Source organism: Carex rostrata, chromosome 17, assembly GCF_964058835.1.
Source record: "Carex rostrata chromosome 17, lpCarRost1.2, whole genome shotgun sequence".
Classification (NCBI taxonomy): Eukaryota; Viridiplantae; Streptophyta; class Magnoliopsida; order Poales; family Cyperaceae; genus Carex; species Carex rostrata.
Window position 1 is genome coordinate 8,055,641 of NC_135934.1, and position 25,524 is coordinate 8,081,164.

Genomic DNA, 25,524 nt, shown 5'->3' on the forward strand with positions numbered 1-25,524 from the left:
TCTTATATGGGTCCCGTGCATTACAGGCGTGGACCGGATTGGCACAGATTATGATCGGACGGTTACAAATAAACTAAAACGGTGCGCTAATGTAGAGGATGCGAATTCGCTCGAGCTGTGGCTTTTAATGAGTTTCGGTGATTGAATGGATCGGGTGTATGTAGACCATGAAGATTTAGTAGGGTAAGTTGTCGTGGCGTAGAAAGATCTGGATCAGAAGGGTTGAGATATCATTACAGACGGCTCATCTGGCGGAGTTCGTGTCCGGTGCCTATTCGGGGGTGATGTAGGGGGTCAGTATTATGTACGCTTTGAGATTCGTGCAGAGCGTATTTAAACGCTTGAGATTTTCCATAAAGTCACGCAAAGTTTGAGATATCTCAGAGGATACGAATTCTCATCTGGCGGGACTTGTGATACAATATTTGTATATAGTTTTCTTCTTCTCTCTGTGTAATGAATAAAATAATCACAAGCTTTCTACCTGCTATATAGATTTTTGTAGAGAAGAATGACCAAAAATCACACAATTCTTGTCTACTACAATCTAGGTTTCGTCTGAACGGCTTGGCTCGCACCTCCGGATGAATACTTTCTACGATCTTTTACAAATTATGACGTGTAAGCACTTGATTGGATCATCTAATACCTACCGTTTAATTGCATGGTGAATTCCTACTTCTAACTAATGTATTACAACATAATACTAGGACATTATATAAAATCAAGATACATTAAATTGAAGGGATAATATTAACATAAAATGTCCCTTTCATGCAAGTCTACTCCAAATAAAGCGACCAACACACGCAAACATACAAGACACAAGAAAAATAAAATAGTGGCAAAAGGTTAAAATAAAAGCAGTGGAGAGAATTGGAACTAAAGTATCTATCTATCTTTCAGTAAATCAAATTTTGATGTTTTCTTCCATGAACAAAACTGATAAGTTAGAACAAGCACCTCACTTTGTCATTTACAACCTTATTACAATAAAATGTATCTCCTTCTCTTGTGAACCTCTTTATTTCGCTTTTTCGATTTTCCGCATATCGCACCGAGTGGTATAGTGAATATTGGAAATGGAATTTTGGTTTCTGGTGCACTGTAGAAAACATATGAAAACTTCTTAACAAATTAAAAAAAAAAAAACATAGTAATAATAAGAAGATTAAAATGAAACTATCTTTCCTATATTAATTTGTAAAAAAAAAAAAATAGTAATAACAACTTTGTACTTTCTAGTAAACTTTTTGATAAATTTGATGTGCTAAAAAGGATAAACTATAAAACTAACTAACCGTATTTGTATGGTTTCGACTTGCGATAGCTCGAGATTTAGAAGGGGAACATCTTGAACTGCCGGATGCTGTTTTACAGCAAGTATTCGACATCTCAGATTTCTTCTATTCATATATGGATTCGTCACCCTGAAATATTTTTGAAAATACAGAAAAAAATCCAGAAAGAAGAAAATCACCGATCAGTCTGTATAAAATTGTAAAGCGAGGTTTACTGGTACCACTGGTACATGTCAAAAAAGTATGTGTGCCATACCAACCAGTACCAGATATTCTTCGATCTCTAGTATAAAATACAGAAATCACCAAGACAGTCTGTATAAATTGAAAAGCAAGGTTACTGGTACATGATAAAAAAAACATACGCACACCATACCAACCGGTACCAGATATTCTTCAATTAAAATCTCTAGTATAAAATATAGAAATCACCAACACAGTCTGTATAAAATTGAAAAGCAAGGTTTATTGGTACCACTGGTACGTGACAAAAAAGCATGTGTGTAACATACCAACGGGTACCAGATATTCATTGTTCAACTAAAATCTTTAGCTAGGCAATTAATGTACCTATAAAGAAAACTGGCATCATGAAGCCCCAGAACAAGAGTTGTAGCTCCAATTTTGTTGACAGTTGAAATTACAGAATCGCCCTGCTCACCTTCTGTGACTACGATCTCCACCTTAGCCTACATCAAACACCATAAAATAATTAACTAATCAATAGAATTGATTGGTTTTTAAGTGTTATTGTTTATAGAGGTGTTCAAACGGTCTGGTTCGGTTAAAACCGAATTAAAATGGTCAAACCAAAATTTTATTCAATTTCTAAAAAATCTAACCGAACCAACCCAATAAAATTTGTCAACTAAATAACAAAAGACAAATTAAATTCAAAAATTAATAAGTATCAAAATTATATGAGTCGAACTGCAATAAGAGAGATTAAACTGCATCAAATACAAAAACCGAAGTAATTCAAGTAAAAATCAAGTAAATTTCAGTTTTTTATTTATCCAGAATGAAAGAGATTAAACAGAACCAAATATAAATTATTGATTACCTCAGCAATTCCATTGCAGAGGTCTTTGAAAGAGAGTGCCAATTGAAAAGCTTTGAGTCTCAGATTCCTTCTCTTATTCCTGGAGCGCACAAAGGGGTATATACAGAGCAAAGTTATACTGTCTTCGCAGCGTATGTAGTTTTGTACAGCCCACTGGAGAGCTGCCTTTGATGCCTCCGCCTCCTCTACCACCACCACCACTCTTTGACTTTCCATTGCTTATTTGTTTTGCTTTCTTCTTTCTCACCTCTCCCAATACAAATACAAATGCAAATGAAAAGAGAAGGGTTTGAGGGTTTGTGTCTCTCTCCCGCTCTTTCAAACTTGTCGTCTTTTCATTGACTTGGTATAGTTATTTGTTATACTCTGTGCTCTTTTTGTTTTGTTCATTCTTTTGATTTAAATATGAAAAAAAAAAAAAATGGATCTTCATGTCGTTATCCTTGCACCCCGCTTAACGCCACCTAAATTTGTCACGTAATGAAGCATAATATATCACTGCATCTGTTTGAAATTAACAGAAGAATACTCTCCTCAAAAAAAAAAAAAAAAATCTGAAGAATACTGCACTTCAGACAAGTATGACCGTTGATAATTTTTACAGAGTTAAACTTAAAAGTGTCTCTATTTTTTTTTTTTGCCACCGCTTTACTTTTATTTTTTAAATATTAGTAATTTAAAATTTGAAATTCAAATATTAAAATAATAAAATAAAACTATTAGATTTAATCTATATGACTATATCATTTTACTATGTACATATAAAATGTCACTGCATTTTCAGGGGCGGACCCATAGTAGACCGAGGGGCAGCCGCCCCCTCCTAAATTTCGAGTTTTAGTGGTGATTTATCAGTACTGATCGACTTTGCTCCCCACTGAAAATTTTTTGCCCCCTCTGGAGGTTTGATTTGTAATTCGGGTTAAATTTAGTGTTAAAATTAAAATAAATTTTTTGAATTATGATTGATAATTAGAATTATAAGTTAAAGCATCATAAATTATAAGTCAGGGCATTGGAAAATTAAGTCAAAGCATTGTTTTTTTTATCGAGTATCCAATTAGTTAATGGGTTTAAATCCGATAAGCTATTTAAACCTGATTCAATATTTTTTTGCCCCCCTCCCCCACCCCTCCCGATGAAAATCCTGGGTCCGCTCCTGCGTATTTCAACTTTGTATTGATCAGTATCATGAGCTTATAAAAATACATTGATATCAATAAATTATGAACGTTGATTTTTTAATTTATTGATTCCTCAAAAAACAATATTGAAAAGTGATAATTTGTATATATATACATAGAGAAAATAATATAGAGCACTTTTAACATTTTTATTTTGTTATGTAAGTTAAAAAAAAATATATTACTGGAAAATTTAAAAATAGAGGTATAATGGAGATACAAAAAATAAACGCATTGAAGCTCTCCTCATTTTTATAATAATTATCTGGTTACCTCACAGTTAAATAGAAAGTCATCATGATAATAGTTAACTATAAAGAGTGCAATTTTTTTTTTTTTTTTGAGACCTGATAGCACCTATTAAGAGTACAATTGTTAGCTGAATGATATACCAGTTAGTAAATGTTATGGTTTTTTGTACTGTAATTTTTTTTTATTAGATGATTTAAGTATTGTAAGACATTTTAATCCATCAAATAAAAGTACTTTAAGATAGAATAAAAAGAAGTAAAATTAAACCACCTCTTGCTGAGAGAGTACCGTACCAGATTTTTTAATTTTAACATAATTATTCTGAAATTTTATGAATTTCTAATCTGATATGGCGGTTAATATCCCAATTTCAGAGATGTATCTACCTCGGCTTTTGGTTCTTTCCTACTGTTGTAATTTAGAATTTTAGACTAGGTTGAACCGACCAGCGAGATTTTATACACGAAAGCTTATGAAAATAATCTAGACAAAATCACACAACAAAATTATAAATTTGTTGTTAGGTTAGTGATAAGATTTGCTGGAGTGTAAATTGGGGCTCCATATAAATTGGTGCCTCCAAAAAAATAAAAGATTGGATTTGAAATAAGAGGACCCTGAAATTCCTTTGAATCGCAGCAGATTTATTTCCAGCAAAGCAGTAATAGATTGGTATGAAGTTCAAATAAAGAAATACTGTTTATGATAAAGAGAGAACTGTTACGTAATTGTGCTTTACTATTTTCTTTTTGGCAAGTAAAATTGATTACTTAGAGGTACTTTTATCATTGAAAAATACATATTGCTCCCTAAGCTTAAGTAGTGAATTACAGAGAAAAATCTTTTAATTGAAGGAAATTTGCATTGATAATTGGAAAGGTACAAGTGGATTAGGTAGGTGCGCACGTAATTTCAATGATCTCATTACCTCATTGACGCTAAATGAATATTCAATTTATGCCTTTAATACCTCTTAATACCAGACAATTAACTTAACATAATTTTGTTTTTCATGTTCCCTAAATCGTTTTTCTTTCAACATCGAGACTAGAGAGATATGTTTTAATTGGTGTTGGGTCCATTTTTTTTTTCTCCAACTGTTTTTTTTTATATTTAGCGTGAGCCTAATTAATTAATAGTACCAATTACCTAATTAATTAATACTACCAATTACCTATATTTAGCGTGAGCCTAATTAATTAATTGAAGGCATAATTGCTATTTTCTCCCTCAACTTCTGAAATTTTTCTATTTCGTTCTTCATTACTTTTCTTTTATCTTTTTTTTTTTGTGATGACATCCTTCCTTCCCCCACTTGGGTAGCTTACAGAACATATTATGTAACTTTGATTCTTCTTATACCTAATGTATATAAAAAAATTCTTCCTTGCTCTATCCTAGGGAGAAATTGATGTTTTTTTTTTAAGTAAAGATAAGGGTTAAACCTTATCTTTTCATTGGTAAAATATAAAAAGGTTACGAGCAAATAAGTAAATCAAATAACAAAACAGCGCATCAACAATTGGGAGGGGAAACTTTTAATATAAGTGACATTCAATTTTATCAATCCTCTAATTACCTATTCTATTGTGGATTAATAATGCATATATGTTAATGTTATCGTATATGGTTCGAAATTACTCCACCTTATCGGAGACGGACCTATGTCAAAGAAATGAAGGTCAACTGACCACCATTTTTTTTTTTTAAAAATGTATTTACCTATAATTTTTAATATAATTTAGAGTAAAATGTCATAATATTGTAAAATTGACTCTCATTTTCTATAAAAAAAAAATTATATGATTGACTCTCATTATGTACTTGACCCCCATAGTTTGGAAGTTTGACTCCGCCCCTGCACCTTATAATTTTCGATTTCATAAAATTTTTGCTGGGAGATACAAATTTACAAGAATTCAATGATATTTTCGAACTACACTAGATGTGAGTACAGTAGTGAAACAGTTGAAAGAGGCATGCACCATTTCAGCAATAATAAGTACTCTAATTTTGCCGATTTTTTTTATTTATATTCAAAAAATAAATAAAATTTAAAAAATAACCAAATCGGTGGTGTATTTCGAATACTACCCAAACCGGAAATATTTTTTTCCGATTTTAGCACCAATTATCGGAAAAAAAAATTCTGGAAATTCATGCCTAAAACCGGAAAAAAAAAATCCGGTATCCAATTCCGGAAAAAAAATTTCCGGTTTTTAGTCCCAAAACCAGAAATGGGATTTCCCCTTTTTTATTTTTTAAAAAAACCCATTTACATATATACATCTACATATATATACACATGTAGAGAATGGCTAAGCTCAAATCGTTTGTTCCTGGGCTCAGGAACAAACGATTGGGTTCTCCAATTTCCGAAGTTCAAACGGCCGATCCAAACCGTTAGATGTTTAATCTATATTAAAATGTGCTTGGAGACAAAATTTCATATTTTTTGGAATTTTTTTACTATTTATTAAGAGGGTTTGAAAGTTGCTGTTTTTATTAAAATTCTGCACCATAAAAAAACAGCGACTTTCAAACCCTCTTAATAAATAGTAAAAAAATTCCAAAAAAATATAAAATTTTGTCTCCAAGCACATTTTAATATAGATTAAACATCTAACTGTTTGGATCGGCCGTTTGAACTTTGGAAATTGGAGAACCCAATCGTTTGTTCCTGAGCCCAGGAACAAACGATTTGAGCTTAGCCACTCTCTACACATGTATTATATTATATATACATGATGAGGGATCCACTTACAACAACTTGAAAGTTACAACATCTTACAACATCGTTTTTTTTCATTGTCAAAGTCCAAATCGTCGATCCAAACCGTTAGATATTCAATCTATATTAAAACGTGGTTGCAGACCAAATTTTACATTTTTTGGAATTTTTTTGCTATTTATTAAGATGGGTACAAAATCGCTGTATTTATTAAAATTCTGCACCATTAAAAAACAGCGATTTTGTACCCATCTTAATAAATAGAAAAAAAATTCCAAAAAATGTAAAATTTGGTCTGCAACCATGTTTTAATATAGATTGAATATCTAACGGTTTGGATCGACGATTTGGACTTTGAAAATAAAAAAAAACGATGTTGTAAGATGTTGTAACTTTCAAGTTGTTGTAAGTGGATCCCTCCTCTATATACATATACATATATTATATTATGAGTTAGGCTGGGGTGATATGGATAGCATAGTGGCATCTATGCTACGGCTCAATATTCGAGTTTTCAAAATCCAAACGGTCGATCCGAACCGTTCATCTTATTCTCCATATTAATATCTGCTTGGAGACCAAATTTTACATTTTTATGAATTTTTTTACTATTTATTAAGTATTTTACAAAATTGTTGATCCAACGGTGGCTGCACAAAACAGTAAAACCGTTGGATTAGCGATTTTCAAAGTGGCTTAATAAATAGTAAAAAAATTCATAAAATTATAAAATTTGGTCTCCAAGCAGATATTAATATGGAGAATAAGATGAACGGTTCGGATCGACCGTTTGGATTTTGAAAACTCGAATATTGAGCCGTAGCACGGGAGGCCACTATGCTATCCATAGCACCCCAGCCTAACTCTTATATTATATATACATATACATATATTATAAAAAAATGAGTTTATAAAAAAAACCAAATAATGTTTATAAACAAAATACTGATCGTTGTATACCTATCGGAAACTTAAACTGAATTTTCGAGGCACTAAACGATATTTTTTTAAAATTTTGATGCTTAAAATGCCCAGGGATTTTCCCCCGAGCGATATTCGGATCCGTCTCGTCCCCCCCCCCCCCCCTTTCCGAAAAGTGGTCATATGCCCAAATCCGACTTTCCTAGCCAAAGTTATGGCTGTTTAAAGTTTTTTCGAAAACTGAACTTTGAAAATTCATAACTAACCGTAGAAAAAAAAAATTGAAATTTGTATCAATTTTGTGTATTTTTTTTGAATGCTTTACATGCTGGTGTAATCACTTTTACAGTTTGATCCCTATATCAGTCAAGACTTGCTGATTTACCAGCAGAGGTCAAATTTGATATACATATATTATACATATAAATTTTTTATTTATATCCAAAGAATTTTTTTTTTAAATAATCAAACATGGGCTGGAATTTCAAAAGTTCCCAAACCGGCAAAAAAATTTCCTATCTTAACACCAATTACCGGAAAAATTTAGTGCCTCAAAAATTCAGTTTAAATTTTCGTTCAACAGTAGGCATACAATGATCAGTATTTTGTTTATAAACGTCATTTGGATTTTTTTTTTATAATATATGTATATATAATATAATATGTATATGTATATATAATATAATACATGTGTATATATATATATATATATATATATAGAGTGACTAATGTGCATTCGAATGTATATGGTTTGAAATACACACGGTCCAAATTTGACTTTTCAAAATCCAAACGGTCGATCCGAACCATTCATCTTATTCTCCATATTAATATGTTCTTGGAGACCAAATTTTATATTTTTCTGAATTTTTTTACTATTTATTAAGTATTTTACAAAATTGTTGATCCAACGGTGGCTGCATAAAACAGTAAAATCATCAGCCACCGTTGGATCAACAATTTTGTAAAATACTTAATAAATAGTAAAAAAATTCAGAAAAATGTAAAATTTGGTCTCCAAGCACATATTAATATGGAGAACAAGATGAACGGTTCGGATCGACCGTTTGAATTTTGAAAAGTCAAATTTAGACCGTATGTATTTTGAGCCATATACATTCGAATGCACATTAGTCACACACACACACTCTCTCTCTCTCTCTCTCTCTCTCTCTCTATATATATATATATATATATGTAGGGTCTGTCTAAATTGCTGCTGGCAGCATTTCAGCAGAGGTGCTGCCGGGACTATATTTAGCCGTGTGATGTCCAAACAACAAATCCAAACCGTTAGATGTTTAATCTATATTATAATCTACTTGGAGACCAAATTCCAAAAAATGTAAAATTTGGTCTCCAAGTAGATTATAATATAGATTAAACATCTAACAGTTTGGATTTGTTGTTTGGACATCACAAAACAGAAAAATGGGCGGCAGCACCGCCGGCAGCAAATTAGTCACAGCCTATGTATGTATATATGTAAATGATTTTTTTTTTTTTAAAAATGGGAAATCCCATTTTCAGAAAAAAAAAAAAAAAAAAAGTCCGGTAATTGATGCTAAAATCGGAAAAAAAATTCCAATTTGGGTATTATTCGAAATACACCACCTGTTTGGTTATTTTTAAAATTTTATTTATTTTTTGAATATAAAAAAAAAATCGGCTAATTTTGTGCTGTAAGAATTCATTCATTTTTTTTGAAAGGGGAGGTAGCACAATTGGCTAAGAAAAAATTCTAGAGTTGTTGTGTTCAAAGATCGAGAGTTCAATCTGCAAAGGTTTTCAAAAAGAATTCATTCCTTTTTTTAAAACTTTGGAAAAGAAAAAACAACTGAAGAAGTGTGTGCAAGAGCACCGACCCATAGCTCACGGGATGATGCAAATATGCACTTTGTTGTAAAATATGAAATATATAACACATTAAGACATTTGCATATGCCATGATTAAGGACAGAAGAAGAGACGCAGAAACAAAAACTTTGACGTGGCATTATTTGTGTCTCTACTTTCTAGACCTAGGCCACAACATACTAATACTTTATATTAATATATTACCGCCTTGATTCAAATTAATTTCCAGGTTTAACCTCGTGAAGTTTTGACTCAGTAAATTTGTAAATATATTCGTTTTATAAAATATATTATTTAAATTTACAATATTACGAACCCAGTAAATTTATAGAAATTTAGAATACACTTAAATTAAGCACATAATTAAAATTCTCAATATTAAAAACGTCAATAACTTGGAAGTCCAGTGAATTAACAATAAAAAAATCAAAACTTAACTAATAAATCTACGAGCAAGCGTTAGAATTAGTTGAATATCGCATAATTAGGCAACTCCTTGAATTTAGACAGGGGCTTCAAGCAACCAAAGCTGAGAATCTGCACACAGAGCCCACCCAGTAAAATAAAATTCAGTAAGCCCATTTTGGAGTTAGCCCAAAGGATCCATTAAGGCAACAACCAAATAACCCAAATTCCCATTAAGGCAACAATTTGAGATGAAATTTGAAGAAGAAATATTTCAATAATTGATTATACTTTTTAGGAAAGAATAAACATAAATAAAAAGTAAAGTGTAAAAGGAAATATAATTATTGAAAAATATCCATAAATCATAAATGATAAATTTCGGAAAAAAAAAAGGGGGGGAAAAAGAAAATATAAGAGGGCAATTTTGTAAAATTTCACTTTTGAGTTTTGCTTGATGGATCGAACATAGCATCTTCAATTTGTGTGTTTGTTAATCTTCAACAATATCTTTTTCTTTGCATAAATTGTATTATTTCTTTTTCACTTTTTGTTATTGTTTTTTAATTCGACAAAATAACAGCTAGGCAAGATCAGATTGTAGTACTGTGTTACAGAAGATCCAGAAGGGAAAAAAAAATACTGGTAAAATCCAGTTTACAAGTACTGGAGAGGATACAATATTAAACTAACAAAATGGATTGGATTTGGCGCGCCTGGTTCACTTATCCACATCACCCGCTTCTTCTAGCAAAGCCACAAACCAAAGATAAAAAGAAAAAATGCAACCAAAATTTCAAAACAAATAGAAATCTCAATTTTAAATTCAAACCATGAATCAACTAATACAGACGCTAAGCAACCTTAATTTGAACTCTAGTAAACCTGTTACATCGGGAAGGCTTTCTCGCCGGGCACTGACACTTGTGGGTCCCACACTCCCGCTTCTCCTCGGTCCATTCTCACCATTTCCATCATTGGCGCAATCCAATGGAGATGATCCGATCAATGGCTCTCCACAAACAAATCAGGTGATCACCGACTTTTGTAAAGATCCACCGATTAATCCCAAAAAGGCATTCTTAGAAGTATCAATAGACGGTGAACCCGCTGGTCGAATTGTTATCGGGCTTTATGGTGACACTGCACCACTTGGCTCTTCTAGATTTGCAGGGCTGGTATCGGGTGCAGCCGGCATCTCGTACCGGAGGAAGGAATTCGTTAAAATCATGCCTAATTACGTGCAGCATGCAGGTAATTGCACTGACATGTGATTAATCAGATGGTTTAATTGATCAAAGTTACCAGATATGCAATCATGAATTCTAAAATATTACATGATTATTGCATAAATAATTTTACAAGAGGATCCAAGAGGTCAAAAGAGATGGTTTTTCACTGTTTTGGAGACAGGATTAAGCCATAATTAATGGTTTTTCACTGTTTTGCAATTTTGTAAAATTTTGTAAATTCTCCCCATCCAAATGGCAAACAACTTAAATAGCTTAAAGCCATTATATTTGTAAATATTGAAATGCAAATGCCCCTTCCATTTTGCTCATTTAATTATGCGTAATTATTTATATAAACTAATTCAATGCTACACATATAAACAACAGTATTGGAAGCCACTATATAAACATTGACAAATTCAAATTTAATCACATCAATACATTACATGGTGCTATTGTGTGCCCTGGCCGGGCCCGCAGGAGTTCGATCTTACGGAGTTGATGTGGAGTTGGCCCAGAGGACGGGAAGCGACCTATCGCCGAGCAACAGCCTAATGGGAGAGTTGGATGAAACAGGCGAGAGGTGTCCTGGCACGAAGAACGTGTCAGGTTCGGTTGGGATAGTGATCAGAGACCCAAACAAACCGCCACCGAAGCCAAAGCTTGTAGCCCGGCAAGGGAGGCTTGTGATCGACCAGGAGGAAGTCGGGTTGGACCCGAACGGCACCGAGTTTGTCATTTCTTTGAAGGATGCACCAGAGCTGGATGCATCGACACTTGTTATCGGGAAGGTGATTGAAGGAATGGATGTGGTGCAAAAGATTGCGCTTGTCAAGACCGTCAAAGAAAACTCAGCTTCGCCTTACTTTAGGTACGCATGTGTTTGATTCTCACTAGCTTTTTTTAGGAAATGGAGGTGTTTGATGGGCATTGGACTAAAATTGTTTCGATACCCGGTCAGATCCGTTTAAACGCGTTAATATTTGTGTGAAATTAATCTGCACAAATCTTGAAGCGGAGAATCGGACTACTCTAATCGGGCATCAGACCGATTTTGATCCAATAACCATGTCTTTTTTTTGTATACTATGTGAAACCTTTCCAAATTCCAGGGGTCCATCATCCATGTGAAACCTTTCGATTTGGAATATTAATTCCTTCAAATAAAGCCAATATATGATATATATTGGAAATGTTAAAAAAAACATCAAAATGTTGCAATTATCAGGAGAAAAAAATAGGGTTGAGTATTTTGAATTTGGTATTTTGTGGAAACCATCTTAATTAACAATTGGTGCTCTCCTTGTATAAAAATTAATTGGTTTGTAAATGTCCTATATATATGTTGTATAGAACTTTATCCTAATTAAAGCTACCTTGTTAAAATTGCGCAGTAACTTTTTTATTCTTAAACATTATCTCAAATTGATGTTGGGTTTATTTTATGATTTAATAGGGTGGCAAAGTTGATAGGTGACAAGAGAGCAGTGGTTGCTGAAAGAGGTTTTAATAGACCTTATTCCAAGGTCATGGTAACCAATTGCGGTTTAATAGATTAGCATAAATTAATAACTTAAGTTTGTCATCATTAATTCTTTTTTCCCCTGCCATTTTTTTTTTATGATTTTTGCACATTCCTTATGTTGTTTTGTTACTACTGTTTTACGTTTTGGTATAAATAAATCAAGGCTAATATGTGCTTGCTATTCTTTTGCATACCTGTTGTAAGAAAGTGGATCTTTAATATAATCCCATGTTTATAATATAGTGGAGATCTTTTTTTGGTAATATTTCTATCATTTTATCCAAGTTCTTATTACATATAATTGAAGCATGCACAACATTTCACCTCTCAAGGACTGAAATGATAAAACAAAGATAATCAAGGTCTACAACTCTAAAACTTGGGATCCTTCAGGACTGGAAGAGTTGACTGATTGTGTGGTGTTGACTGGTATTATTTTCTGAAGATTCGTGCCTGATTGTGTCCCAACAGGCAACAGCTGAAATGAAACAAACAAAAGAAATATTTCGACGCCGTCAATTGTTAAGATGAAATTTAAAGACTCTCATTGGTTGAAAAATGTGATGCAGTTTTATATACTTCTTATTATGCCGCAGAAGATCCTAAAACCCGGCAGGTGCTCGGACATGGAGATAAAATAAATTTTAACTTATGACAACAAATTAGTATTGTTCGTGATCACCTTTTTGTGTTTGAGATAAAATGAACAACGATTAATTTCATAATCCGGAATTTATTAGTAGGTTAAATACTGATTTCTCTAGAACAAGTCACTAGAAACACAAAAGGTGTCAATCAAAGTAAAGGGATAAGATTAACAGTTCATTACTTAATTGTCTCCAGTATTAATAATAATAATAATACGAAAATATATTAAAGGAATTATTAGAAGAATTTTTAAGATGAATACATGATTATCTAGCACATAACTTTATTAAACGTATCAATTTCTTCTTTATTACAAAATAAGAATATTAACCAGTGACAATTTTATTTTAAAAATAAAAAAATATAAATATTAAGATGGAGATAACAAATAAAAATCTAACTTGTGTTAATGATATATGGATGAAATTGATAGAAAAATATTTTCTTATTCTTTGAGTAATTAAGATCTATTTAAATAGATACTTAAATAATCTTATAAAGTTGTACTTCAATATGCTTATAAATATGGATGAAATTGATAGAAAAAATATTTTCAGAAAAAAAATATATATAATTTGAAGAACAAGTTGATGTCTTGTTAGAACTTGGAAGATCAATGAGAACACAAAACAATTAAATGTTTTTAACAAAATTAAAAGTTCCTTTGAATAGATGTGTTGTACATGTCCTTTTTTTTAAGAACCGGAATAAATTAGCAAAAAATAAAAGTTAGCTCTTCTGTGTAGGGAGGGTAAAATTGTGTATTTCTTTCCACATCTGCACAATCACTAAAAAAGTAGGTTTTACACTTTTAGTGTAATAGCAAATTCAGCAACCCTTTAATTAAGAAATATACAGATTTTATTCTCCTTGATTAGCCAGAAATATTAGTGTTTCCAAAAATAATTCAAATAATGGGTATCAAGCTATCAAGAATTCATGGTAAGACATCTTATACCTTTCAAATGGGTGAATCGGGTCTAAACCGTTCGATCGATGTCAAAATATACAGACAGTTTAAATTTATTAAATTTTAAATTATTTAATTTTCATTGCAAATTGAACGATTTGTACTGACTTCGGGTAAAATTTGTCATGCAAGTCGGTACCTTTTCTCTCCCTTAGATGTCGGATTTTAATTGCAAAACAGATCCTTTTATTTTTGTAAATATTTAGTCTGCCAAATATACCTATTTATTGCAGCTACATAATAGAAATAGAAAATTATGATATCGTCATTATTGACATTCATTCGAATACAACAGTTCACGGCCTATATATAGAGAACTTAAGAGCGCTTTTGAGAGAAAAAAATATATATATACATAAAATGAAAATGGCAAAGTTGATTCTGAATTCATTTTTGCTTGCTTCAATCTACTTTCTTCAATCTCTTGTACTCACTTTAGCTGACAAACAGTTCGTGATCAAAACATGCAACGACATGGATGACATTGATTTTTGCTCGAAAATACTTTTGTCTGATCGCCGCAGCCTGAATGCAACCAGTGTAGCTGATTTGGCTGGCATAGCGCTAGACATAGCGATTAAAAGCGCAGATTTTGCCTTCTCTCACGCATCGGATTTGTCAGACAAGTACTCGGGTCAACCCGAAGAGGAACCACTGAACATGTGCAAGGAGTTGTGGTCGGAAGCGGTCGACGATTTGAGAGATGCGCAAACGGAGGCTGCGAATCAAAATTACAAGGATGCAGCAGAGCTAGCAAATGATGCACAAGATGATGCTGATTCGTGCGAGACCGCCTTCACAGAAAGAGGATTTAAGTCGCTTATGTCGGATGTCAACGAGCCGTTCCACGATCGATCCGGCCTTGCTTCTGACATCATTGATATGTTAGATGTGTCTTGATTCGTATTTCTCTTTTTTTGAGGGGGTTTTAGTCTCTCGATTAGATAGTTTGAGGCTGTCCTTGGATATGTAATTGTTGGAAGAGGCTATGTTAGCTAGATAATTAGTAATTTTGGTTAGAGAAGTTAGTACTGAAATCATGTTTTAACGATGTTTGCTGCTTATTATAAAGATAATAATAATTAAAAAAAAAACATTTTGCAGCTATACAAGAAATGTAATTACAGTACTGATAAAGAAAATATGAAAGAAATCTAATTCCATTTCATTTTTTCCATTAAATAAATCTCCATCTCGGCCCATTATTCTTTCCATTTTCCGGCCCCTGAATTCCCAAGGAAAGTGTATAGATCAAAGAATCCTTCCTTGAACTATTAATTATTCAAATGAATGTTAGACGTGTCTTGATTCATAATTCTTTCCTTCTTCTTTTGGATTTTAATTTCTTAATCAGATAGTTGGAGGCAGTCATTGGACATGTAAGAGGCTAAATTAACTAGATAATTAGTAATTTCAGTTAGAGGAATTAATACTGAAAGCATGTTTTAACGCTGTATGCTGCTTATTTTATACAAATAAATAAATAAATCATTCTATAGCTATACAAGAACTGTAATTCCATGAGACTGATTAAGAAAAAATGAAAGAAATGAAATTCTATTTTGTACATTAAATAAATAAATTCATTTTATTGTTTTCATAAAATGAATCTCCATCTCTGTCAAGAACCGCGGATTAATTTGATGTAGTGGCACGAGCTCCAGAATAAAATGTCGATCTCCGCCTCAGTTATAATCAATTAATCATACACTTTCTTTTTATATTTCCTCTCTCTCTAGTAGCATTTGATATTTTTTTCCATTTTTCGGCCCATTATTTCCATTTTTAGGACCCATGAATTTCTTAAATTACTCGCATCTTGAAATAAGGAAATTATATAGAAAGATCAAAACATCCTTCCTTGGCTATTAATTATTCAAATATGTTAATGAATACTTTCCATCTAAATTACATCTATTATGGTACTGTATCTCCTCTATATAAAACATGCCATAAATATGAGACCGAATCCTCTGCTCCCCTGGGGGGCAGTAGAGTCACTGTTAGTGGACTCCCAGTTCAAAAATTAACAGTGACCGGCCCCATCCGGCAGTAACTGAGGGGGTAGAATTTTCCTGCACCCGGGAGACAGATGATCTCCTTCCCATAAATATGACTATTTCGTTTATATTTCAAGTTAATCAATTGCCTCATCTGTGCATTTCAAAAACCTTTATATACTATACCAACTTGTAATTAAATACAATAAGCCATGATTAACAACAAGTCATTTGTGCTCATCTCAATCCTTCTCCTCCAATCCCTCTGTATTGCTTCAGTCTATGAAACAACCTTCATCGATAACATTTGCAACATGACGCCACTTCCCTAGAATTGCACATCACTGCTCATGTCGGACCCACGCGGCCCCCAAGCCCCCACACTAAAAGACCTCAAAATAATCGCACTCGACATGACAATAAACAGCGCAATAGCAGTGAACAGAAAAGCAGCTGATCTAGCGAGACAATACAGAGGCGTACCTGAGCAAGAACCTGTCTCAGTGTGCACAAATTTACGCAGATTTATAACAGGTCTTGAGGAGGTGGTCGATAATGTGCGGTCATCATCTTTTAAAAATGTGTATGAATCAGTTAATGTCGCTGCGCATCAACCGGCCAATTGTGAAAATGAGTTCGCTTCTCGGGGCTTAAACTCTCTGCTGATTCAGGATGATGTAGATTTGGCGCAGAAGGTGATGCTTTCTGCGAATTTAGCTTGTCTCATCAAGAATTTTTTAGGGGATTGAGGTTAATCAGATAAATTTGTTTAGAATTGAGTATTTGCTTAAACAGGGATACTAATGTATGAATAGGTTACGTTTCATGGATTTTATTAAGAATTAAAAGGTTACTGTGTAATTTGTGCTGTGCGCCGAGAAATTCCTATATCAAATTTGTGGTTTTACAAGATGCAATTAAAAATATCCAGTTAATTAAAATTAAATAAGAAAATGCCAATTCTTACCAAGAAAACTTGATTTTCCTTTGTGGTGCAATCAGTATCCGAAAGAAAAGAAACCCGAACGATACGATGCGTGAACCCAATGCAATTACGAAATGCCAGAATAAAAAATTAGAAATTATTCACTATCCATTCCTAGCACTTGTCAAATTAAAGCCAAAATAGTCCCCTTTACATTACTCCTATGATCTAATTTAATATTCCAACCATAATTTTCATATCCTTTCCCCTTACAAAAAATCTACAAATAACACAAAAACGGTGATAAATAGCATCCCACAAATCAGTTCCCTATGCACCTTTTAAGCTGTACTTGTTTCAAATCTTTTCATCTACAAAACCATAACCAATAAAAAGGTCAACCACCAAAACCCACTAAACCGATAACCCGGTAACCCGAATGAAACCAAAAGGCTGGAATTCATTTCTGGGCCTGGTCTATCCACCTTGTCTCCCAGCCCAAAACTCGCCTCTTTATCTCCTGTGCACTTTTGCACCCCAAATGGACCCTTATGCCCTTCCCTAATCTCCCTAGCATTGTAACACAAACTAGGGTTATTCCATGAAGCAAACCTCCTTCCCAACCTTTTATAGAAATCGTGAGAAAACCCTAATTCTCCTGTGAAGTTGTTCCCATTAATGTAAAGTGCACTCAAATTTGGCATATTTGCAAGGTTTTGTGGCACATTTCCTGATAAATGATTATTATCAAGTGCCAAACATCTCATGCTCTTTAGACCCAACAAGGAATTCGGTATGGATCCGGTTATACCCGTATTTGACAAGTCCAGTGTGGTTAGATTAACCATGTTGGACCACCCAATTGACATGAGGGTCCCACCCAGTAACGGGTTATTGGACATAAGCAAATCTTGTAACGAAACCATGTTTTGGAATGATGGCACCAAACCGCCCGTAAAGGTATTATTTCTTAGATCCATTAGGTTTAGGTCTTTTAGGTTGCCAATCTCAGTTGGAAGGTTTCCTTGTAAGAGGTTATGACTCATATCCAATTTCAGTAGTGAAGTGAGACCCCCTGTGAAAAAAAAACAGATACCAAAATTTAAAATCAGTTAAATTTGAGTTTGAAATACAAAATATATGTCAATTAGAACATTATATCTCAAATATGCTTTTACCAAACCTAACCAACACCAGCACATTTGTAAATTTTCAAAATAGAAGCACAACCTAAACTTGTTGTTAAAGAAAATGAACATAAAAGTTTGGTCACAATTTGCATAAAAGTTTGGTCACAAGTTTGGTCACAATTTGCATATTATTCTGTTAAGAAGTCTGACAGTACCAAATAAACGGAAAGAAACAAAACAAAAAAAAGAGTGTCACCTATAGAGGTTGGAATAGAACCCGTCAACCTGTTTCCGGAGATAACAAGACGTCTTAGATTCACCAAGTGACCGATTTCAAAAGGTACTTCACCCAATAACCCATTTCCAACAATAACCAATGACTTGAGGTTCTTGACCATACCCAGACTGGTCGGTATGGGCCCGGTCAGGCCCGGGTTTGACCGAAACTCAAGGGTTTCTAAGGTTGTTGCAAACTTGTCCCAACCGGTGGAAGGGATGCTAATCGCCGGTTGTTGGTTGAGAGAGAAACAATTGAAGAAAGAGAGGCTCTTGAGGTGTGTCAGCTCAAAGAGCATAGGTGTAAAATTGGCACCGGGTGCACATTGCAAGGAGTTGTCAAGTACCGGCCCGATGCTAAGGGATGTTATGTACCATAATCCCTTGAAAAGGTCACATGATACACCCTAACAAAATTTAAAAAAGGATGCAAGTTGGTTAGTTAAACTATACTGAATTTGAAATTTGAAGAATAAAATTTATTCTTAGCACTATATTCATTTAGGGTGATGTGCAACACCTCTTGTTTTAGCAACAGTACTCAAATTAAGTTAAAGAGTGCAGGGATAAGTTATTACTATTCAACAAAAGTTTACCTATTAAGAAAATAGTTTTTTTTTTTATAACCAAAATTGGAAATTTTAGTATGAATTTCTGTCCCATAAGCAGAGTAAAGACTTTATTTCAGGATATCATAATAAATAAACAGAAGAAAGTAAAGGGGACGAATCAACATTGGAACAATTAATATATAAATTAAAATACAAGCAGGTACTTAAATGAAAATCAACATAATTACTATTTCAATGTGTTCAAATTATCCTCGGAACTATCTTCTTTAATGCACTTTAAAGAACATTTTAAATTAATAATTGGTTCTTATGAGGATTATTAATTATACCATGTGTTGTTAGGTAAACCTTGTGTGAAAGTAACTAGTAAATATTTGTTTTAAATTAACTCAAAGGAATCTACCTAATTGAAATGAAAAGATACATAAATAGCATGAGGACCACAATACAGCTAACCAAAAAAGATAAAGCCACAGAGGAAAAGTCAAAGCAAAAATCACAGACACAGATTTCACCTCTTTACCTTCTCCATTTACTTCTTTCAAAAAATAATTCAAAATTCGTATATCAAAATTCTTCAAGACTTGTAGCGACTTCACTTTTTCAAAATTATTCATACCTTCTACTTGAGTATATAGCACCAAACAAAACTGAAAATACTATGCAAAAACTAAAATTTCAAAACTTGTATATCAAAATCTTAAAAATTTGTAACAACTTTACTTTTTCAAAAATTATTCATACCTTGTACTTGATATTTAGCATCAAACAAAACCAGATTGGATGGATACCTGAATTGGTGACCAACCACATGGATCCGGGTACAGACCCGACCCGTTCCAAGATCCACCAACAAAGCTCTGTATGACAGAGTACAGTGCTTCTTTCTCTTTATTCTCCATTGGTGCCCCTTCCTCTGTTTTAACCAACATTGCGCCATTGTTAAACCATATGAGAAGTAACAGTAGACCTTGTACGATGCACCTTCTCTCCATTAAAATGTCAGAAAGAGAGAGAGAGAGAAATGAAGAGATACTATAACTGTTTGTAAAGGAGTAAAGAGACCAACATTCTCATAGGAAAAGAGATTTTTTTAGTGTGTTTGTTTATAAGAAGAGAGACAAAAGAGAGAGAGAGAGAGACAGAGGAGAGAGAATAGTTTTGTTTAGTTTATTGGAAAGAAACACAAGGTGTGTTCTTTTCTAAGCTTCACTGCTCAAGTGCTCAGTTACTCGGAACTCGGAAGAGAAATTTGATTATTTGTTTTTTCTATAAGGAGTTGAGGTGATGGGTGGGGGTAAAAGAGGTGACGAGAGATGAGATGAAATGGATTGCAGAGAAACGGGAAGAAAGAGGATTAGAGGAAGAGAGAGAGAGATGAGCGTCTGTGCTCTAGCGGCAATTTATTGGATTTGGGTGTTCAAATTCTCTGAAATTATCAATTGGAACACGCTGCAATTTAAGTTTGTTTTTTTTATTTTGGTATAATAAATCTACTCAAAAGATTTTTTATTCTGGTATAGTAATTTTTTTTTGTTTTTTATTGTAATATGCATATTATATAGTAGTCTGAAATATAGATTTATATCGCAATTTTTAAAATTTTAAATAATAATCTGAATTGTTTACAATTCTTATATTAAAAATATATTTGCAAACCAAATTTTATATTTTTAAAAAACATCACTACTGTTTTAGATAAGTAAAACATCAGTTAATTTGAAAACTCTGAATAGTCCGGGTTGATTTTCTACCTATTTAAAAGAATAGTGAAATCTTTAAAAAGTATGAAATTTACTCTTTAAATACATTTTCATATGAATATTATGTTAAAATTTTTAATCTACTGTTTGAACTTTGAAAAATAAGATATTAATCCATCTCAAGTCAATTATGACATGCTTATTACCATAGCCTCATTTTTTTTTTTTAGATTTGTAACCTCTTTTCAAATTATGATTGCAGAATCTTCTTCGGTAGCCATTTTTTGTCATATTTTTGTTTAAGAAATTATTTCTATAAAAAAAACAATTTTTCACATGCATTATTGTGTTAGTATTTTGTTTGGTAATGAATTCTAATGTGCAGTGTACCTTGCTTTTCTAAAAATACAAAAAAAAAAAAACATAACAGAAAGAATTATCTTTCATATTCTATTTGGAGGATTTTCTTTTCATAGCATGTTGACAAATATTTTCATTAATTTCTATAAAAATCATTACTTCCATCGAAAAAATAATTGGATTTAACAAAAAAAAAATTCCTTAAATTTTAAAATTTCATATCTATGAGGATAATCAAGAGTGTTAAATAGGCCATGCTAATTGTAAGATACAAAGAAACTACCACGCTAGAAAAATATATATATATATATATTGCTTGTTAATTAATGAAAATATCCCTTTGCATAATTGAGTTGGAAAAGCAAAAATGATGGAGGTTGATTTAATAATTGTTGAGGATTAGATGGTAGATAATAGAGAAAGAGAGAGAGATATATAGAGAGAGCATTGGGTTGAGGAAACACAGTGACCAAGAAAGGGTTATAATGGCAATGACTACAAATGTGATGTGAGAAGTGAGGTGAAACCGTGAACAGGAATTGACTTGTTTGTGTCAATTTCTAGAGATTAGAGATGCACATAGATGCATCATGGCATCATGCAAATTTCAATTTAGATTTTTACTGAGAGAGTGAGCTGTCTTTTTGTACATTGTATTTTTGGTGGCTCTTTTTTTTTCACTTATAAATCACCCATCAAATCTAAGGTCTTATACTGTATATTTGACATAGATATTGTCATGTTGATGATGTATATACTATATATAGATTTGAAAATACTTACTATTAGATATTTTATATCATTTTTCTTACACGGATTCATTGATTATATATTATCTAATAATCTTGAAGTATGTTTCTCAAATTAAAGTAAACCAATATTAAAACTCCAAATAAATATTAGATGCAGTATTCCGGGTGTACATAAGTTGGTCAAGGTTCGACTTTAATTTTTTACTTGATTTTTTTTTTCTGATTGGTGAATTCAGATCCCCTAAAATAATTTAATTTTTAAGTTTTGAATTCAATCCATTGAGTTATAAATTAACATGAATCTTAAAGCAGCTCTAAGAATTTTTAAATTGATTCAAATTGGCTCAAATTCTGATCGGAAAATTCAAATTTACCTCAAAATTTATGAAGATAATACGAACTCCAAATTAGTTGGGTCAGACAAATAGATAGATTAAATTTGATGGACATTAATTGTATACTCTCATAAAATATTCTCCCTCCTGAAAAAAAATTATTCTATCAAATATGCTAGTGGAGTTCATAACTTTCTAGATCCGTTTCTAACTTTCTTTCTTTTTTTAAAAACTTTTGCAGAGGCTGTAAAGTCGTAAGGGAGAATTAAATTCTTGACTTTTAGATAACCGTCTTAGAACTTCATTCCTAACTGTGCTTCTTCTCCTTTCTCCCACTCTTTCCTTTTTAATCTACAACTTCTCGAATTTCATTATTTGAAATAATTTTAAATTGTCAATTATCTTTTAATTTTTTCCCTAAATAGTTAAAATTAAAAATTTATCAAAATATCCTTTACCATCAAATTGCAGACAATTAGTGTGACATATTTTCAATTTCTGAAATCAAGAATTCCGTGTTTCATTTTCATATGTATTTCAATAACATTAACGTTACAGTTTCACATTTATATTGAAACTAAAAAGTAAAATAATATCTCATGATATTTCTAATAACAAAAAAGCTTCAATAGGAAAGTATAATGATTAATATTTCTAGTTCTCAATAATGCTAACTGAGCATAACCGTCAGAAGTTGAAACTTCGGAGGAAAATTAACTTATTTTAAATTCAAAAGTTGTTCGAAGGGCCGCTTAATAAAAAGTATTTTCCGTGGATGTTTTTGATAAAATAAATCAGTTCGTAACTTTTTTTTTTAAGATAAAGAATGAAATAGGTTCTTTAACTAAAGGAAAAAAAAAATATGTAGGTTATTAAATTTGTAGGAAAAAAAATCAAACTGACCCCTAACTGCAGGATGGAAAAATACTAGAGTCATGAATCATGTCACGTTCGTGTTCAACATATACCATGATGTATCAATACGATTAAGGGTGGATCTAAGGCTTAGCTAAAGGTATGTAGCTAAGTCATCTTAAAATTTCAAAATTTTAATTATACGTATAAAAATTTAATTTTTTTTATTTTTTTTATATAGTCTAGCCACCCTAAATAAATGACAAATGTTTGGTTGTAGTCTAGTATTTAAAGTCATATTTTGTGGTTGAGAGGTATTGGTTCAAATTTCACTCATTATAATTGTGAATTTTAATTTTCAGCCACCCTATCAAAATTTTCTAGTTCTGCCCCTGAATACAACAGTATTATTTAGATCAGTTGACACACTATTTTTCTGCTCATATATTTCAATAAAATTAAAAACCAAAAAATGTGTATCGACATGAGTAGAACTAGGGTGTTCTTAATTAAGGTCACCAAAGTGTTTGGTGAGCTAAACTCCAAAACTCATCAAATCGGTTTCAAACGACGAATCCGAACCGTTGAAATCCACTTACCTTATGAGTGATGCGTCTACATGTGAAAATTTTAAACATTTGAATTAATTCAGTATAAAGTCAAGCTATCAAAAAATGTTCAAAAAATGAATGAACTAAAATTAATTTATTAAGCTTCTAATTTTGACCAATTGACTTTATACTAAATTAATTCAAATGTTTAAAATTTTCACATGTAGACGCATCACTCGTAAGGTAGGCGGGTTCTAACAGTTCGGATTCATCATTTGAAACTAATTTGATGAATTTTAGAGTTAAGCTCACCAAACACTTTGGTGAGCTTAAGAACACCCTAGTTCTACTCGTATCGACATTTATAAAAATGTTTAGTGGCATTTAATGACAATGTGTCATTTAAAGAAGTTGTACGTATGCATAAGAATTTGAAAATGTAAGATGTAGAACACATATAAACTCTAAAATTATTAAAGTACTCTTTTTGGACTGTGTAATATTTTGAAAATTTGAATTTGTAACTAATTATTATTTGAAAATTAGTAAATATTTTTTTATCAAATCAAACAGTCTGATTAATTTGACAAAAAAAACAGAAACAACATATTTGTAAGAAACTGAAGGACCAAAATCTAAAATTTTACTTGCTGAAACTCCTAAACATTTAATTTTGAAAATAATATATCAATCAAACAATTTTATCAATTTCATACAAAACACAAAAAAAAAATGAATAAAACTAAAATATAAAATTTGCTCACTCATTTTCTTCTTCTTTTTGAAATACGAAAACTAGGATGCATGTTTTGTAGCACCATAACACCTAACTGTAACGTTTCCGTTTGCGTTTGGATTTAGTTAAGGTGAGATTTAGAGAGAGAAATTGGTAGGCACTAAAATTTGGGGACCATGCACGATGCATGTGAGTGCACCCAGATGCATATGCATATGCATATATGGCAGAGAGGAGATGAGATGAGAATGACATGGTACAATATCTTGTTGGCCATCATTTTCTATGTATCATTTTTCACCCCATTTTTCCAATTTAGAATCTTCCATATAATTATGAATCTCTCTCCTTCATTGTTTTTGCCACTTTATCACCTCTCCTTCCATCTTAGATTCTTGCATCATACACCCATCCTCTACATTGTTTCTGAATATAAGGCACTTTGTTTGGAACGAATTAGCTATTTTTCATTTTATTTAACATTATTGTCAGCTGGTGGTACTTTATTTTTTGCTTGTCAGCTAATTTTTTTTTTTAACAACTAACTAGTATAGATCAGGTGTGCATAATTTATGAATGTTTATATATAAGAAATAGGTTAAAACTGAATCAAACCTAAAGAGCATGGTAGGAATTATTGATTATATTTATGGATTAGATGGAAGGTGTATGTATGTATTGATACTTGGTAGGAGGAATTAAATGAGAGAGAGGTGTTGTTGGTATCACACTATATCACTATCAGGAATTGTGTACCTTTTATATAAGCCAACTGCTGAGACAGCCAGACACACCATGTTTATCCAACCCCGTTCGGATCTCAATTTCGAAATGGGCCTTAGGCTCAACTCCAATTCAATTTGAATCTTCACCATTTCTCACAAACTGGAGAAATCTTGTTCACACAGATATATACATAGGTCTGAAATAGAGGATGTCTCCATTGGAAGTAAGAAAAAAGAGAGGAAGGATGTGGTCCTAATAATGATAGCGAGTATACGATGAAAAAGAGCGCAAAAAAGAAAAATTATTCATAAATCATAAATTTGTAATCAATCAAGAGACTGACGGTGACTTAGCACTTCGGAGTTCGGACTTTAAAGGACAGAATGATGAGTGCTGTGGTAATTAACTGTCATGTCAGAGTCATCACACACAAAGTACCGCCGCAACGAATCCATAAATGAGAATCTGGCTTTTTGTGTCGCTTTGTTCGATTCAATACACATAACACACCATA

The 25,524-nt window shown here is 32.3% G+C and overlaps 4 protein-coding genes across 4 annotated transcripts; 2 read left to right on the top strand and 2 right to left on the bottom strand.

Moving 5' to 3' along the window:
• Positions 1-839: 839 nt before the first annotated feature.
• Positions 840-2,713, bottom strand: LOC144568304 (Adenine nucleotide alpha hydrolases-like superfamily protein). The gene is made up of 4 exons (XM_078318604.1): positions 2,365-2,713; positions 1,872-1,990; positions 1,302-1,430; positions 840-1,105 (listed from the first exon to the last, which is right to left on the bottom strand). Exons 1-4 carry the CDS (start codon positions 2,578-2,580, stop codon positions 988-990), a joined length of 582 nt encoding a protein of 193 aa, XP_078174730.1. The 5' UTR covers positions 2,581-2,713; the 3' UTR covers positions 840-987.
• A 7,726-nt stretch (positions 2,714-10,439) lies between these two features.
• Positions 10,440-12,734, top strand: LOC144568777 (Cyclophilin-like peptidyl-prolyl cis-trans isomerase family protein). Its single transcript, XM_078319163.1, has 3 exons — positions 10,440-10,968; positions 11,427-11,817; positions 12,403-12,734. The coding sequence occupies exons 1-3, from the start codon at positions 10,548-10,550 to the stop codon at positions 12,503-12,505; spliced, it is 915 nt and encodes a 304-aa protein (XP_078175289.1). The 5' UTR covers positions 10,440-10,547; the 3' UTR covers positions 12,506-12,734.
• A 1,721-nt stretch (positions 12,735-14,455) lies between these two features.
• On the top strand, positions 14,456-15,066 carry LOC144568091 (uncharacterized). The gene has a single exon (XM_078318319.1). The coding sequence runs from the start codon at positions 14,456-14,458 to the stop codon at positions 14,987-14,989; it is 534 nt and encodes a 177-aa protein (XP_078174445.1). The 3' UTR covers positions 14,990-15,066.
• Positions 15,067-17,162: 2,096 nt separating this feature from the next.
• LOC144568719 (uncharacterized) lies at positions 17,163-20,366 on the bottom strand. Its single transcript, XM_078319089.1, has 3 exons — positions 19,784-20,366; positions 18,401-18,827; positions 17,163-18,089 (listed from the first exon to the last, which is right to left on the bottom strand). Exons 1-3 carry the CDS (start codon positions 19,985-19,987, stop codon positions 17,386-17,388), a joined length of 1,335 nt encoding a protein of 444 aa, XP_078175215.1. The 5' UTR covers positions 19,988-20,366; the 3' UTR covers positions 17,163-17,385.
• Between the last annotated feature and the right edge of the window lie 5,158 nt (positions 20,367-25,524).

What these genes read in the sequence shown, in the direction of transcription:
- LOC144568719 (XM_078319089.1), bottom strand. Translation starts at nt 19,987, where the DNA reads ATGGAGAGAAGGTGCATCGTACAAGGTCTACTGTTACTTCTCATATGG. An exon ending in GTGGTTGGTCACCAATTCAG is followed by an intron (nt 18,828 to 19,783) that starts GTATCCATCCAA and finishes AAATTTTGTTAG; the next exon opens with GGTGTATCATGTGACCTTTT. An exon ending in TTCTATTCCAACCTCTATAG is followed by an intron (nt 18,090 to 18,400) that starts GTGACACTCTTT and finishes TTTTTTTCACAG; the next exon opens with GGGGTCTCACTTCACTACTG.
- LOC144568091 (XM_078318319.1), top strand. Translation starts at nt 14,456, where the DNA reads ATGGCAAAGTTGATTCTGAATTCATTTTTGCTTGCTTCAATCTACTTT.
- LOC144568304 (XM_078318604.1), bottom strand. Translation starts at nt 2,580, where the DNA reads ATGGAAAGTCAAAGAGTGGTGGTGGTGGTAGAGGAGGCGGAGGCATCA. An exon ending in TCTGCAATGGAATTGCTGAG is followed by an intron (nt 1,991 to 2,364) that starts GTAATCAATAAT and finishes TGTTTGATGTAG; the next exon opens with GCTAAGGTGGAGATCGTAGT. An exon ending in GATGCCAGTTTTCTTTATAG is followed by an intron (nt 1,431 to 1,871) that starts GTACATTAATTG and finishes AAAATATTTCAG; the next exon opens with GGTGACGAATCCATATATGA.
- LOC144568777 (XM_078319163.1), top strand. Translation starts at nt 10,548, where the DNA reads ATGAATCAACTAATACAGACGCTAAGCAACCTTAATTTGAACTCTAGT. An exon ending in TAATTACGTGCAGCATGCAG is followed by an intron (nt 10,969 to 11,426) that starts GTAATTGCACTG and finishes CCGGGCCCGCAG; the next exon opens with GAGTTCGATCTTACGGAGTT. An exon ending in TCAGCTTCGCCTTACTTTAG is followed by an intron (nt 11,818 to 12,402) that starts GTACGCATGTGT and finishes ATGATTTAATAG; the next exon opens with GGTGGCAAAGTTGATAGGTG.